Here is a 15,766-nt window from a genome sequence, read left to right as displayed (position 1 = left end):
GCCTGAGTAGTCGAGAATAGTTTGATCCATGCTGGCTTATCGAAAAGCTGGATACAGGCAGCAATTACTAACGAATGTCTTTGGACCAAATCAAACTACACGGTGCAGCGATTAGATCAACCCAACAGTAGATTGACAACTTTCATTGATGTGATAGTTACAGATCCAATGAAAATCCCTGAAGAGAAGCAGATCAAATTTTATCAAGAACTATTCCCAATTATGACGATTATTATGAGATTTATAACCTGTGATTTACAATTGTGATTTATTTACAGAATCACCATTTTTCGATTACAAATTTTATACTTGTTTACTGGCGAGGTGCGTAATGGCACCTGCCCATGTATGTAATATATCTTTCTCAAGATCAATAAATGGTTAGGTTTCCCCGGAGGCACCCGAGTCCCCAGGGACAATGTGCTTATATCACTGAGTGTGACAGAGCCTGGGTGTCTCTCGGTTCCTATCACTATCACTTTAGTCGAGTACCTTATCGACCTGAGCTACCACACCCTTGAGAGTAGAAAATAGAATGTGTCATAAAATAAAAAAATCTGAATTTTTTGACGTTCCCCCCGTCCTCTAACTTCCGATAAGAATGTTGTTGCCCTATCTCTTCTAAACCCAAAAAACACATGTTTTGAACTCATATTTGAATTCAAAAATCGGGGGAAAGTGGGGAAATAACAGTAAAAACTAACGGACAAAGCTCCTTTCCCCCATTTATGTTGTTCTTTCCCAAATTTTCACAGATTTTTGAATTCGAATATCTCATCGTAAAAATATAGGATTGCTTTTGTTTGACTCAGAAACTACAGGGCAACAACTTTCTAACAGGAAGTTAGAAAACAGGAACGAACCGTATAAAATTTAGATTTTGTTATTTTATGACGCACTGTATTTTCACTCTTGAAACTGGTACAGAATAATTCCTGAACACATTTTGAACATTTTTTAAACTGAAATCATACCTCTATGACGAACGGTTGATGAGATAAAAGCTGAATTAGGACTTGCAGGGCACCCTGTATAGTGAATTCACTCTGTCGTGCCGTCTTCGTTTTTTATTTCTCCCAGGTTGTCATACCAAAGATATGGAAATTCATTGCCAAGCATCGAACCTCACTTTCTGGAATGGCACTTGCAGGGAGGTGAGCGATGTCTGTAAGAGCCTTGGACAATTGGACGGCAATTTTATGGGCGGAGGTCACTGCCTGAACGCCTCTGGATCCAACGTTCCCGTATCAGACGTAGCCCAATATCTCTCGGCGAGTGAAGATTATTATTTGTAAGCAAGTACGAACATATTGCCAAAAGAAGTCGTTATAGAATAGAAACATTTTAATAACTGCAGGGGTTTTAAACCCTTTTTTTTTCGAGTCGTGAGCACCGTCCATGACCAGGGCCGTTTTAAGAGTGTCATGGGCCCCCCCGGGCCAGGTGATTTTTGTGAGGTCCCTCTTCTGTTCAGGCCCCGGGCCATGCCCAGGTAGGCCCATACGTTAAGATGGCACTGTCCATGACCATCGTTATCAAATTACAATGGCCAGTGGGGTCTGAACCGGTGGTGCTCAAGCATCCACGGTAATTTGTGGCACAGGTCAGCAACCAAAATTTCTTACACAAAGCTCAAGACAAGCACCCTCAGGTTCAAAACAATTCCGACGCTTCTGCACACGACAGACTCAAATCAGCAGAATGATTGTTAATCGCAACCCCGTTTGGTTGCTTAGAGTCGATGGAGCGAGCACGAAGTTATCGGATGCAGCTCAGTCTTTGGTGCTACAGCGAGAACCATGGTGCTCACGAACAACAGATTGAAGATGCCTGTACCATTATGTAATACTGAACTTTCAATTTGTGTAGGAAAATATCATATGAACTAATTTTTTTTTCCCAATTTGCATCTGATACAGGCATTACATGCTAGATAAATCATCAGGACTCGATAATTTTGGTAACTTGCGATGGCAGCTCGCGCTGTGCCTATTGTTCAGCTGGACTATCGTTGCGATTTGTATGATTAAAGGAGTGCGGTCCTCCGGAAAGGTATTATAACATTCTTCTAAGTTGCAAATGTTGACGAGCGCTCCCAACGATGCATTTGAGTTAGGTAGTTAAATTTCGATTGTGTGCATCCTAACGTTTGTGTGATATAATCCATAGGTCGTTTACTTCACGGCGCTATTCCCTTATGTTCTCCTCGTGTTCATGTTTATCCGTGCCCTGACACTAGATGGAGCATCAGATGGCATCTATTTTTACTTGGTTCCCGAATGGGAGAAACTCTTATCTGCTCAGGTACGTATCGGCGTTTGTGACGTTCTGTGAACATCTCGTATACATTCGGTTCCCGATCTGGAACCAATATCAGATTTTTTTATCTATTTCGTACCCTTTTAGATTATGCATTTTATTTATTACTAGCTGTAATACCCGCGCTGTGTCCGGGTTTTCTTCAATTAATGTGACAAACCAACGTATAGAAATAAATTATTTTACATACTGGCAGCATTAAAGAAGTGACAAACCATTTCAAAGGCATATACATGCTGAAACGCATCGTTAGGGAACCACGGAAACCAAAGTAAACATTCCAAAAGTCATTGTTGAGGCCTTGGAACCATTGTTGCCCGACAGTTTTTCGCCCATTTCGGGCATTTGCTCAGCTCTGACAAACGTAGAGCTTCTTTTTAAGTAGCCTATCATTCAAGTCGGGCCCCGTTTGGTATATTTGCAAAATTTGGCGACGACCAGTCTAAAATTGTGAATTTGTATAGCGCGCAAAATGCCGGTTAGAAGGTTATGACTGCCCTGTATACAAGTGCGTTATGTACCACGCAGGGGTTTGTGAAAAAATAATGACGATTGATGACCATTACAATTCAAGATACTTACGTTTCTGATATTACTCATCGTTTTTTTACACCATGACTATTATTAATAAATTGTATTATTTGATGCAAAATACAAGATGCATCAGAATTTTCATTATTTCAATAATTATGAAATTAATTATATTTAGTAAGAGAAAAGTTTCTAATAAGTCAAGTTTTTCTTTTAAGTTTCTAATTTAGTTATAAATAAGCGGTTGAGGTTCTGCACAACACATTCACGTGCATTTTTTTTTCCAGGCCTGGGGTGACGCAGCAACCCAAATATTCTTTTCTATTGGTGTCGGGCTTGGTTCCTGGCATACACTGGCAAGCTACAATAAATTCGAAAACAACTGCTGCAAGTAATTTTTCTTCAATATCTTATCCCGCATAGTGACCGCATGTTTCCGATTCCGCAAGTCAGCGACGTTACAGATTGGTTGAAAAACCATCTATAACGTTGGTTACCATCCTAACGTCAAAACCATCTGTAAATTCAGGTACTTTTCAACCGATTATAACGGTGCCAACTTGCAGAATCTGAAACCAGTGTGCACTATGTTCGTACCCTATTGCTAGAACTTTTTCTTTACCTGAATACACTGTAAATAAAAAAAAAATGAAACCTGTTTTCAGTTTTAAAACTCCTCAATAAATTAACAAATCTATTCTAAAAATTATCAGTCAAAGGGGCTAAGAAAAATCGCCAATATGTACTATTTTCTAACCCCTTTCATGACGAAGTTCCGGCAAAATATCAGAATGATAGCCACGTCTTAGCCAAAAGCAATAGGTATTCCCATACAGGAGATGATGAAAATTAGATATTATTGTAGATAGTGTTTCAAATTGTTTTTTTTTTGTTTTCTAGAGATGCAGTGCTGATCGGTATTTTGAATAGCGCCACAAGTATTTTGTCAGGGTTCGTCGTGTTTTCGGCTCTTGGCGTCATGGCACACAGTTTAGGAGTTTCCGTAGACGCAGTTGTCGGATCCGGTGAGTTCTCATTTGTTTTTATGTAAAATTATTTCTTATATGCATATGTCATGAGTCGACATACGTCAAAAATTCGTCCGAAGTGGCCGGCGATTTCGCAAACTGGCCAAGCATTGGACATGAACTTTTACAGTTTAACCCTTTAAGCAGCACAGCAGAAATCACTAAACCCCCTTGAAAAAATGTCACATACTTTTAACCTTTTACAGGCCGAATTCAGATTTATATTGATTTTCATAATTTTTTCCTTTTATGTATTACTCCTTCTGATCCTTTAGTGTAGAGATATCAACCGTAAATTCATGGGGGGGGGGGGAAATCCGGTATTGTTTCTGGACTTGCCCACATGTCCATACAAACATTAAAATTTAAAAAAAAATTAAATTACATTTTTCCGAAATTCGGGCATTGGCAGGCCAGTTCGCGAAGTGGTCGATGATCCCTGGCCAAAGTCTGATAACAAAAGACATGATTCGGGATCATCATCAAGTTGGAGTATTTTATCGAGATAATTATGTCCACGTTAGTTATGGCAACCCATCAAACCATAGTCATAAAGCGTTAATGATTTTTTTCTCTCCAAAATTTGGCAAAAAAAAAAAAAAAAAATATATATATATATATATGTAATTATTTTTATGGTTTTTTTCCTTCAAATTTTAAATTTTTTTCTCTCGTCACATGGAGCTAATCTAATACAGCTGCTATACATAGACATGTATCACGCGTTAGCGGTTTAAAAAATGGATTTGTTCTACCGGGCCGTCTTACATCAGCCGCAAAGCGAGAAATGGCTTACCGAATTCCGAATAATTTTTGCAATTCGGACTTTGGCCAAAACTCTTGGCCAATTCTATCGTTCCAACTGTCCCTTTTCATCCATGACTTTTCCAAAGCCATTGACAGGAAGGTACAAACTGATATCTTCTTGGATTTCTCTAAAGCTACGATACGTCAAAGCTTCTCGATACGTCAGGTATTTTGTCTAGGCCTTCCTATGTTTCCAATAGACTTGACCACCCCAAAAAATTAAAACCTATTTTTTTGCCTCTATAGATTGTTTTAAATTCAGTTTCTTTCCCACGATAAAGTTCCACACAATAGACTCCTCCTTAAACTTTCAAATCTTTGTCTTAATGTACAATTACTCAAATGGTTAGAAGCTTTCCTAAAAAATCGTAAACAATTCGTTCACATTTTGAAGATCATGACTCACCTTTTCCCACTATCAATTCAGGTACTCCTCCTCTCGCCTTTACTGTTTTTAATATAATTATATAAACGACCTCCCTGCACCACTAGATTTTTTTGCTGATGATTGTGTAATCTACCGCGCAATTAATGACAGATCTGATCAAGAAATTCTCCACCGTAATCTTGTTTCCATCTCAGATTGGTGCTCATGTTGGCACATGCCTATTAACCTATCTAAAACAGTTTTCATGTTACACGTAAAACTCTTCCCCTCGAATTTTCGTACTCGATCAATAACGTAACCATATCCCAAGTTTCTCAATTTAAATATCTGAGAGTCATAATCTCGGCTGATCTCCGTTAGAATAATCATATCGATTATGTCTACCAGAGAAATGCCTCAACAAATTTTTTTTCCTTCGCCGCAACCTCAAACATTCTACTCGTGACGTCCGACTTCACTGCTACCAAACTTATATTTCTCCCGTTCTTTCTTATGCAGCTGAGGTCTGCGACCCCCACACCTCTAGTAACATCGACAAACTTGAATCTATCCAAAATAAATCCGCTCGCTTTATTCACAACTGCTGGTCATCCTTTAGTTCAGTTTCCGATCTTTAACTCGAACTTAATCTCCACCTACTCCCTACTCACCGACTTATCTCCCGCTTAGCCATGCTTTACAAAATTGTTCATGGTATTTTAAATTTCGATACGTCAGGTATTTTGTCTAGGCCTTCCTATGTTTCCAATAGACCACCCCAAAAAATTAAAACCTATTTTTTTGCCTCTATAGATTGTTTTAAATTCAGTTTCTTTCCCAATACCATAGTTGAATGGAACAAACTTTCCTCTACTATTGTTAACTCCCTCACGATCTCCGATTTCTTGTCAAATGTTTCAAAGCATATGTGTAATCTACCGCGTCCTCTTGTATAGGCCTTGGGTCAACAATATTGTATAAATAAATAAATAAATGAAATTCGCGAATCTCGGCCGCATTTCAGGCTTTGGCAATAGCATTGGTATAAGTGATTTAGAAAAAATTAAATTTATATGCTGAAATGAATGTGGAATTTTTTCTTTGTATTCAAGTTTGAAATCTCACACATTCAGGGAAAAAATTGGGAACATGGGCTTGGAACATCAAATGGGCGATGAAGCAGTGCCGTCTTAACGCATGGGCACACCCGGGCACGGCCCGTGGCCTAAGGAGAAGAGGGCCTTACAAAAGTGAGGTCCGATTGAAATTTTCTAGAATTTGCATGGTACGGCCTCAGAAAAACCAGTTGACCCGGAGGGGGGGGGCATGATGCTCTTAAGACGGCCCTGCGATGAAGTACGCTTTGTTCCGATATTTTGTATTTTTTTTACTCAAAATTAAGTGTTCCTTACTCTTCCACGAAGCTGGGCTGGAAGAGATCATACTTCAACGGGATAAGTTCAGTTTGCCAAGTTCTGGCATTTCATTCATTCAGCAGGTGAAAACTTGAAGAGGTACACAATATTGGGAAAAGTGTTCCATTGAGAAATCACCTTTACAAAATATCTGGGCTTGGCAATTCATAAATAACAGGCTTTTAAGCAGGTGAGATATCTCGCCAATCACAGCCGCCATTTAGGGTTGTGCGATAGGTGCGGTCTCACCGGGCCCCGCGGTGAAAGAAGTGAAAAAATATACATTTTTCACATTTAAAAAAAAAAAACCAAACATTTTTCCGAAGAAAGCAAAGTGTCTGAGATTCAACTAATTTGAATCTGGAATTTTAGTCAATCTTGGAATTACTTCTCTCATCAATTTTAGAATTATTTCTCTCATTAATTCTGAGTTTCCATCAGTTCTGGGAATTATTTTTCACTAATTCTAAATTTTCATTGGTGATACATATTTTTTAGCATTCCTGCATGTTCTGCGATAGGGCGCGGTATCCCGGTCGATAAGATACTCGCCTAAAGCACCAAAGGATGTTTAGAGGTGTCGCGAGTTCGATACCCGGTCCTTCTTTGTCAGAAAACTTTCCTGACACGGGGGGGTACAACAGAAACGGCGACATGACTGAAAAAAAAATTGCTACCGCAGGGATTTCCCCCATCGAGGGGTTAGCGCACCAACCTCTCGATGAGTATAAAAAACAAGCCTGCCGTTCGGAATCGGCAATGAAATGCAGGTTCCGGTCTGATTAGCCCTCGTGTGCAGAAAATGACCGTGGTGCAGCAAAAATGATCAACATGATATTCTGTGATAATGCATGAAAACTTTTGGATGCCCAACTTTCCTTCCCCTACAAAATACATATATGAAATCATGGCAAAGGAGCCCCCGAAATCATATACTCGCACCGGGCCTCGCGTCTAATAAGGGCGGCTCTGTCGTCAATACCGCTTAAAGAGTTAACACAGTATTTGAGGAATTGAAAATTCACAATATTTTGTAGCATGAACTGTTTCATTTTTTAATTTAAAAATTTGTCTGAAAGAGTATCTCATATGTTTATAATAATACCAGTTACAGTATTTCAAAGTTAAAGTAAATATCATATTATGAGGTACCTAACAATTCACCTTTGTCTTTTTGAGTCCTAATTTTTCTTTTTCTTCGATATAATTAGGTCCTGGATTGATATTCATCGTCTTTCCCGAAGCGATAACAAAAATGCCGTTATCCCCAATGTGGTCTTTCCTTTTCTTTTTCATGATTATCCTTCTCGGCCTGGATACTATGGTGAGTGCAATCATTACTAAAAGTTCGGAGCAACTTTAGTGGCTAAAAAAATTAGTACGTAGTGGCAGGAGGTCGGAAAAATTTTATAACCTCGAATCCACCTCTGCCCAGAGAGCGAGAGACTGGGAGGCAACACCTTCTGTAACAGAAAGCCTCCGCGCGAAGCTTCGACGTCAATGAAGTCGTCCATTTTACCTTTAGCCATTGGATATAACAGGCCGCGACGTATGCGAAATCTTTACCTTTTTTTGTTGTATATTCATTGACTATAGGTGAAATGGACGACTTCAGTGACGTCACGAGATTCGCTTTCTGCTATAGACGGTGTTGGACTGGGTCAGTGAGTGACCTAGAGAGTTTGCAAGCACGTGAGTGAGCAAAAGAGTGTGCAAGCACGTGAGTGAGCAGAAGAGTGACCTAGACCATGTGTAAGCATGTGAATGACGGAAAGAGTGACCTAGACAAACATGTGAATGGCTTAAAGAATGACGCAAAGTGTGTGTGTAAGCATATAAATGGCTGAAAGAGTGACCTAAAGAGCGTGTGCAAGCATGTGAATGGCTGAATGAGTGACACAAAGCGTGTGAAAGCATATGAATGACCAAAACGGTGTGCAATCATGTGGGTGACTGAAACAGTGTGAAAGCATGTGAATGACCAAAACAGCTTGCTACGTACGTGTCAATGGCCAAAAAAGTGACCTAGATAGTGTGTGAACATGGGAGTGACCGAAAGAGGGACTTAGAGACACTGGCATAATTACAGGGGGGGGGGGGACCAAAGCGGGTTATGACACGGGGCGGCGAAGTCGAGGAATGAGTGGTCAGGAAAAATGAAGTAGGAGGGCGGCAAAATTCGGGTATCAAAATCGTAAATACGCCTCTGTGATCATTATTCATTACACCACTATATTCTGAATTTTTTTTGTCCTCATTCAATGAACTAGCTTAAACCAGGGCTGGACAAAACCCAGGTGCCAGGTGACTAAAAAAATTGGTATTGGTAGCTAAATTTTTAAAATTTTTTTTTATTTGCGTGTAGTTACTAAATTGCAGACTGAGAGCAGTACAAAATGTTTGGAATTTGTGTCAGCATATTTGCCAACATGAAATTGGATCGCTATACCCTCATAAGAAATCAAAACAAGCATGTAAAAATTGTTTTGGCGCCTAAAAATTTTTTTCTGGCACGTAGATTTTTTTTTGTGATTATCCACTCCTGGCTTTAATTGTGAATTGTAATCTCTTGTTAAATTGTAATTTTTTGGAAACATCCTCAATCCAGTGGTTCTCAAAAATTTATCTTCCGCGGCTCACTCGCCCAAGTGGACATGTATCTGCGGCTCTCAAAAATAATCTAACAAAGAATTATTTCGTGGTATTGAATAGGTGCACATTAATACGGACAACTCACCGTGGCGCCCCGACAAAGGTTAGTAGCAACGCACACTTGGAGAACCACTGCCTTAATCCAAGCAAATATTGTATAACAGGTTATATGCAATAATCACCGGTTATTATGCATAGTCACGATCATCTCTGTAAGCTTGATAAATTTCAATTGATGATTATGCATAATAACCAAGTGTCATTGGTAAATTTGATAAATACTTGAAATTCATCACATTTATCTGTGATTGTTTATAATACCCAAGTGTAATTGGTGAATTTGATAAATATGAAAAAAATTCCAAATGAATGTAGTACGTGTGATGAATATAGTCGGATCCCGATACAATGACAAAAAATTTTACGATCGTACCCCGATATAATGACAAAAAATTTTACGATCGTACCCCGATATAATGACAAAAAATTTTACGATCGTACCCCGATATAATGACACAATACATGTACGAATTATTATGCATAGTATATCATATAGCACGATCTATCATGTTTACCAAAGACACTACGCTTGGGCAGGGCCATCTTAAGAGCATAATGGGCCCCCGGGCCAAGTGATTTTTCTGAGGCCATACCTGACAAATTTTCGTAAATTTCAACCGGTTCTAATTTCTCTGAGGCTCGGTTGGGCCCATGCGTTAAGACAGCATTGCGCTTGGGTATTATATATAATCGCAGGTAAAAGTGATAATTTTTTATTACTTATTAAATTTACCAACAGCGCTTGGATACTGTTCATAATCGCCTGTAAAAGTGATAAATTTAAGGAAATTGATCAAACATACCAAAATGCTCAGCGATTATGCATAATAATCGTTTATTATGTATAATAACCGCATTTATCACATTAAACGTAACACGTGTAGTACATATATTTTGCCGTAAATATTAAATTAAATGAAAATTATTATTTAAAGGATAAAACCAAATAATTAATATCAGTCTCGCAATTTTAGTTTTTCCTCACATGTGTCAACCAACTGAAGTTAACGCGCACAATTCTGGTGAATTTAAGTTCTTTCTTACGTGATAAACCGTATTTGTTCATCACGTTTACCAATACGATCTGGGGATTACACATAATTACCAGCGAATGCGATATACAGTAGAACCTCGAGGTAACGATACTCTGCGGACCAAGAAAAAACATCGTTGTAGAAGGATTATTGTTATATCGAGAGGCAACATTATCATCAAATTTACGCAATAGTTGTCATCTTTGTAAATCGGATCAGTAAATGTGCTTTTATGCATTTATTCGCCGTGAGGAATTGCATTTGATCAGTTGATCAATAAAATTCAGTTCTGTTGAGGCTTTACTACGATTGAAAAATAATCATAACCTTTTCAATTCGACAATTACAATTTATATTTTATTCATTAAAATTGAAAATACTTCGACACCGTGAATATTACTCGATACAATTTACATGAAACATTGGACACTCTCACTCCACCAAATTAAACACACAATAATTATTTATATAATTTGAATCACTCACCGTCATCTCGGGGCAAGGTTTCCTGCGTCCCCTACATTGAGGGATCTCGACCCGGGGTTAGGAGGGGGGAGAAAGAGTAACTTCACGACTCTTCAAGCGCGACATGTTGGTCGTCCAACCTCCCGCAATACTTCTCTCTCTCTGTCTCTCTGTGTAAAAGCCTCGCGTTTTCCAAACCAAGTTGAAGACCCTCTGCTATTGGTCAAAGGCAATCGCCTGATTTCTGTAATTGGGTTTTCATTGGCCCAGAGGCACAATGTGTGTGTCTGCAGAGTTGTGATGTTATGTAATACGTACTTATTCGGTGCTCAAGTGCGTCTTAGAAATACCTGGTGAGGGAAAGGAGAGCACACGTGTTGCATCCCATGTATGTATGTATGATGTGTGGTTTGTGGTTTCTCTAAGAGAAGACGAGAGGGTGAGAGAGTGTGTGTAAGATGCAATCGTAACATATTACCTACGGGAAGGGGGGAAAAATTTTACGAAGTAAAATTTTTCAATATGAGACAGGTGAGAGACCCCTACATATGGCACGAGAGAAAAGGTGAGAGTGAATCGCATACATGACAACCATAATGTAACACTGTAACCATAATGTGTACAACAAACACACAAAAAACATGAAATGTTATGCAACAAACAGAGTTCAACAACAAAAAAAAAAAACGTGGTGTATGTGCGTGTATATGTATGCATGTTACAACTGAGCATCAGAATACGTCAGGAAGAAAAACAAAATATATGGCAATAGTATCATAAGTTGTGCAATACATAATCAACAGTGTTATACCAAATAAAATATACAAAGGAAAATTTGAAACAAACTTGTGCTTCGCAGTTGCCAATGAAGATATAATCAATTAGAAATGTCCATCTATGTACATTATCTCTGCTCCAGGAAAAAAAAACAATTTGACATTTCTCTTTTTTTTACAAAAGAATGAATCACAATTCAACATCACAACTATATATCAACAACTTCAAAAAAATAAATCAAAACTACGATAACAAACTTCAGCATCTGGCGCCAAGAATCTAAACTTCCAGCCTAAAAGAAATATGCTTCACAATATGACATCAACACTAGAACTACTTTTCACATGAAAACCCAAAAAAAATTTCACCTTCAACCAGGAGCAGTATGCACAAACACATATCATCAATGACATAACCTCAATGTTGAGAAAGAACAAGGATTCACTGGAAAGAAAAACTAGGAAAAAAAATTAAGAACATGCACACACATACAGCAATATCCGAGACATACACACAATACTTAATTATATATAAACATGGGGGAAGGTGTAGGAGATGACGAGTGAGTGACCCAAAAGGTGAGTGAGAGCGCCTGTAACAACTTAATGATATACCAAAGTGTTAGAGACAATTTAACGTATACATCATAAATGTGTAAAGGAAACCTCAATGCTGAAAAAAGTAAATTCAAAAGCAATTAAAAAAAAACACGTTGAGTGAGGGGGAAAAAATGCAATGACAGATAAACTTTAAATGCAGAATTCAATAGTTTATGGTGGAAAAGGAACAATGGCAGCGACAAAATTAGATTTGCTGACCTGAAATGACATTGAATACTGTTAATTCAGAACAATAACCTCATGATAAGCGAACACCCCTATCAGTCTCCAGATGTACCATAACACATATAAAACATCAACGGGATCAGTCACCATTATCAGAATGGCCCGGTAACCCAACCATAATAAATCAAGGGCGACGACAGAATCTGTACTTTTTTACGCCAATTATAAATTCTCAAAATATTCATCAATAAATCTCAAAGACAACACAAGGTACAAGGGAGAAACTGATTTGTCACAGATGAGTCGACACACGAAAAATCATTGATCTTAACAAACATCAAATCATGGGAGATAGCACTGAGAAAAGAACATACAGTGGAACATAGCAAAAGTCTAATGCGGTCTGACGGACGAGTAGTATGCCTACCGAAGTAGTATGCCTGCTAGCGACAGGTGACAGTTCGACGTAGTGCGGATCCAACGTAAAGTTCTGAAGATAAGTGAACGAAGATGACAGTTCAGGAAAAATGATGACAGAATAGCACTGAGTTCAAGTTAAAGCAATGAAGAAACAGTTACGATGACCATTCGTGATTCACTCTTTAGCGTCATGAAGAACAACAGCAGCAACAGGAGGAAAACCGAAAAATATTTCGAGTGTGAGCATGTTGTAACATATCATCGGCAACGAGGCAGGCATCGCGGCTATGTTGACAAACAAAATCGATGACATTGAGACGGCTCTGACCACGATCCAACAGAGAAAACTAATTCCCTTTTTTCCACAAGTTCCAAGAGAAGATGATGAGCACACGACGAGACGAAGATTTCCCATAAGGCAGTGCGAGCAAGAGGCAAAAAAAATTTTTTTTTTTCTCTGACGACGTGAGCAAAGGAAAATATTTTTTTTCCCACATAAAATCATGAAAATGGCTATCCGGCTTTGTTATACACAATCAACATACTATGAACTCGAAATCACACCGTCGACAATAATCGGAATTCAACATGAGAGAAACACAAATTATACGTTCAAAATATGACTCAAATCACACTCAATAAAAGGAAATATTTTAACAAACGATAGAAACACAATCACATTAGGTTTTTTTTTGTTTTTTTTTAATTATGAGAACTATGGAAAAATACGCTAACACAACTACGTTACAACGATTGAAAAATAATAATTACGACAGTTCAGTATAGTTACGCCAAGTTACCACAGATTCGCCGGTCGACGGCACCACTATATGTTGGAGCTTTACTACGATTGAAAAATAATCATAACCTTTTCAATTCGACAATTACAATTTATATTTTATTCATTAAAATTGAAAATACTTCGACACCGTGAATATTACTCGATACAATTTACATGAAACATTGGACACTCTCACTCCACCAAATTAAACACACAATAATTATTTATATAATTTGAATCACTCACCGTCATCTCGGGGCAAGGTTTCCTGCGTCCCCTACATTGAGGGATCTCGACCCGGGGTTAGGAGGGGGGAGAAAGAGTAACTTCACGACTCTTCAAGCGCGACATGTTGGTCGTCCAACCTCCCGCAATACTTCTCTCTCTCTGTCTCTCTGTGTAAAAGCCTCGCGTTTTCCAAACCAAGTTGAAGACCCTCTGCTATTGGTCAAAGGCAATCGCCTGATTTCTGTAATTGGGTTTTCATTGGCCCAGAGGCACAATGTGTGTGTCTGCAGAGTTGTGATGTTATGTAATACGTACTTATTCGGTGCTCAAGTGCGTCTTAGAAATACCTGGTGAGGGAAAGGAGAGCACACGTGTTGCATCCCATGTATGTATGTATGATGTGTGGTTTGTGGTTTCTCTAAGAGAAGACGAGAGGGTGAGAGAGTGTGTGTAAGATGCAATCGTAACAGTTCCATGCATTGCCCCTATAAAGTTGTTTACCGCATTGCACTTTTTATTGTTCAAGGCCGGCATTACACTGTAAATGTTTGATAAAATCCCTTTTATAAAACTCGAAAAATTCAACCAATAAAGCTTATAGGTTACATTCGAGAAAATGCAACCGATAATCTTATTGGTTGAATTTTTCAAGTTTTATTCGTTATATAAAGGATTATTGATATAAAGGATTTTTAGAAAACGTTTATAGTGTAATACCGGCCTAACACGCAGAAAGTAGCAATAGCAATAACTTCTTCAGCGCTTTCGAGAAATTTCACACATGATTTGAAAAAGTATCGTTACAGAGGGATTTATCGTTATATCGGGTATCGTTGTAGCGATGTTTTACAGTATCAACAAAATTTTTCAAACTTATGGTCGGCGAATATGCAGTCATTGGATTTATCACATTTAATTTAACATAGCAACAATTAAAAGGAAAACAAAGAGCAATATTAAGCAATGTTGGCGCAATCAAGCTGAAAATTAGCACACAAGCTGAACTTACCTTCAAACACAAAACGTATTTTTGGAGATTTTCACACCATGGCCGTCTTAAGAGCATCATGGGGGGGGGGGGGGTCATATTGGAAAAACTGTGCCTCTTCACCCCCTCCTCACCCCCTAGCTGACTAGAAATGATTGCTCACCAATTTACATGCTCAAATATCGAAAATCTTAACGAGAGCTCATTATCATGAGGCTCCCTTTGCACTTGAGGATCCGGGTGGGGCCCATACGTTAAGACAGCACTGTTTCACGCACACCGTTTCACCAGAAAATACTTAAATATTGATTTATAACCTAGGCGCTTCATAAATGAGGCTTCTTACTATGTACGTATAATAGCACCCAATCACTTAATTATCCAAACCGATATTTACACAACACTGAGATCGATCCACTATCACAAGTAACGGTATTTCAACCGAGCTCTCTTTAACGTGGTCTAAACCGACTCTGTCAAGTTAGTGTATAGAAATGGCTCTTCTCTTTGGGAAAAGAAAATCAACGCGTAACTACTCTCTCACAGGGATTTCATCGTAAACAATCGGCACAGCCAAAAAAAAAAAAACCATCTACGACTACAACCTACACGTATATGGTCATTATTTGAAAGGAAAAAGAAGAAATAAATGAAAAAAAAGAGAAAATCCATTGTTACCCGTAGCATTGTTCACGGGGAAAAAAACCCATTGTTATATGTGGCGCATTGTTTATGAAACCGGATAATAATAATAACAACTCTTCGAGAGCATTCTATACGTGCTTGTTGGTTTCCTCATTATTGACCCTCGACGAGTTCACGGACGCAAGACGGGCGGAGGATATTTGGATATAACATAACACAGGTACGAAATGACAAAGGGGAAAAAGGTGAATGGTCATTCAAGTATGATGATGATGAATCGGACAGAAGAAAGTAATACACAAAAATATATATTTTGATTTCTTTAAAATAGGACTCGTTAAAAAAAATAAGTAAACGTATGTGGCTTTGAACATATATAACAGTCTCGCCGTATTTGTTGGTTTTTTTTTCCAATTATTGGGACGTACGTGTAGTGTGTGTTGTCGTTTTATATTGTTGTGCCT

The 15,766-nt window shown here is 38.4% G+C and overlaps 1 protein-coding gene across 2 annotated transcripts in view; it reads left to right on the top strand.

The window, feature by feature from the left end:
• The window catches only part of LOC149077175 (sodium- and chloride-dependent glycine transporter 2-like), a 44,457-nt gene that overhangs the window by 12,896 nt on the left and 15,795 nt on the right, over positions 1-15,766 (top strand). For both annotated transcript variants that reach the window (XM_089244909.1, XM_089244910.1), the window contains exons 5-10: positions 1,081-1,291; positions 1,920-2,052; positions 2,170-2,304; positions 3,138-3,241; positions 3,751-3,875; positions 7,679-7,791. In XM_089244909.1, the coding sequence (XP_089101035.1) occupies positions 1,081-1,291; positions 1,920-2,052; positions 2,170-2,304; positions 3,138-3,241; positions 3,751-3,875; positions 7,679-7,791 (821 nt within the window). The remainder of the gene's footprint in view (positions 1-1,080; positions 1,292-1,919; positions 2,053-2,169; positions 2,305-3,137; positions 3,242-3,750; positions 3,876-7,678; positions 7,792-15,766) is intronic.

The sequence above is a fragment of the Pholcus phalangioides genome, unplaced genomic scaffold (genome assembly GCF_987345545.1).
Source record: "Pholcus phalangioides strain wild (caught in Gottingen) unplaced genomic scaffold, Ppha-v1.0 ptg000015l_1, whole genome shotgun sequence".
Lineage (NCBI taxonomy): Eukaryota > Metazoa > Arthropoda > Arachnida > Araneae > Pholcidae > Pholcus > Pholcus phalangioides.
This window is presented reverse-complemented; position numbering and strand designations above follow the sequence as displayed.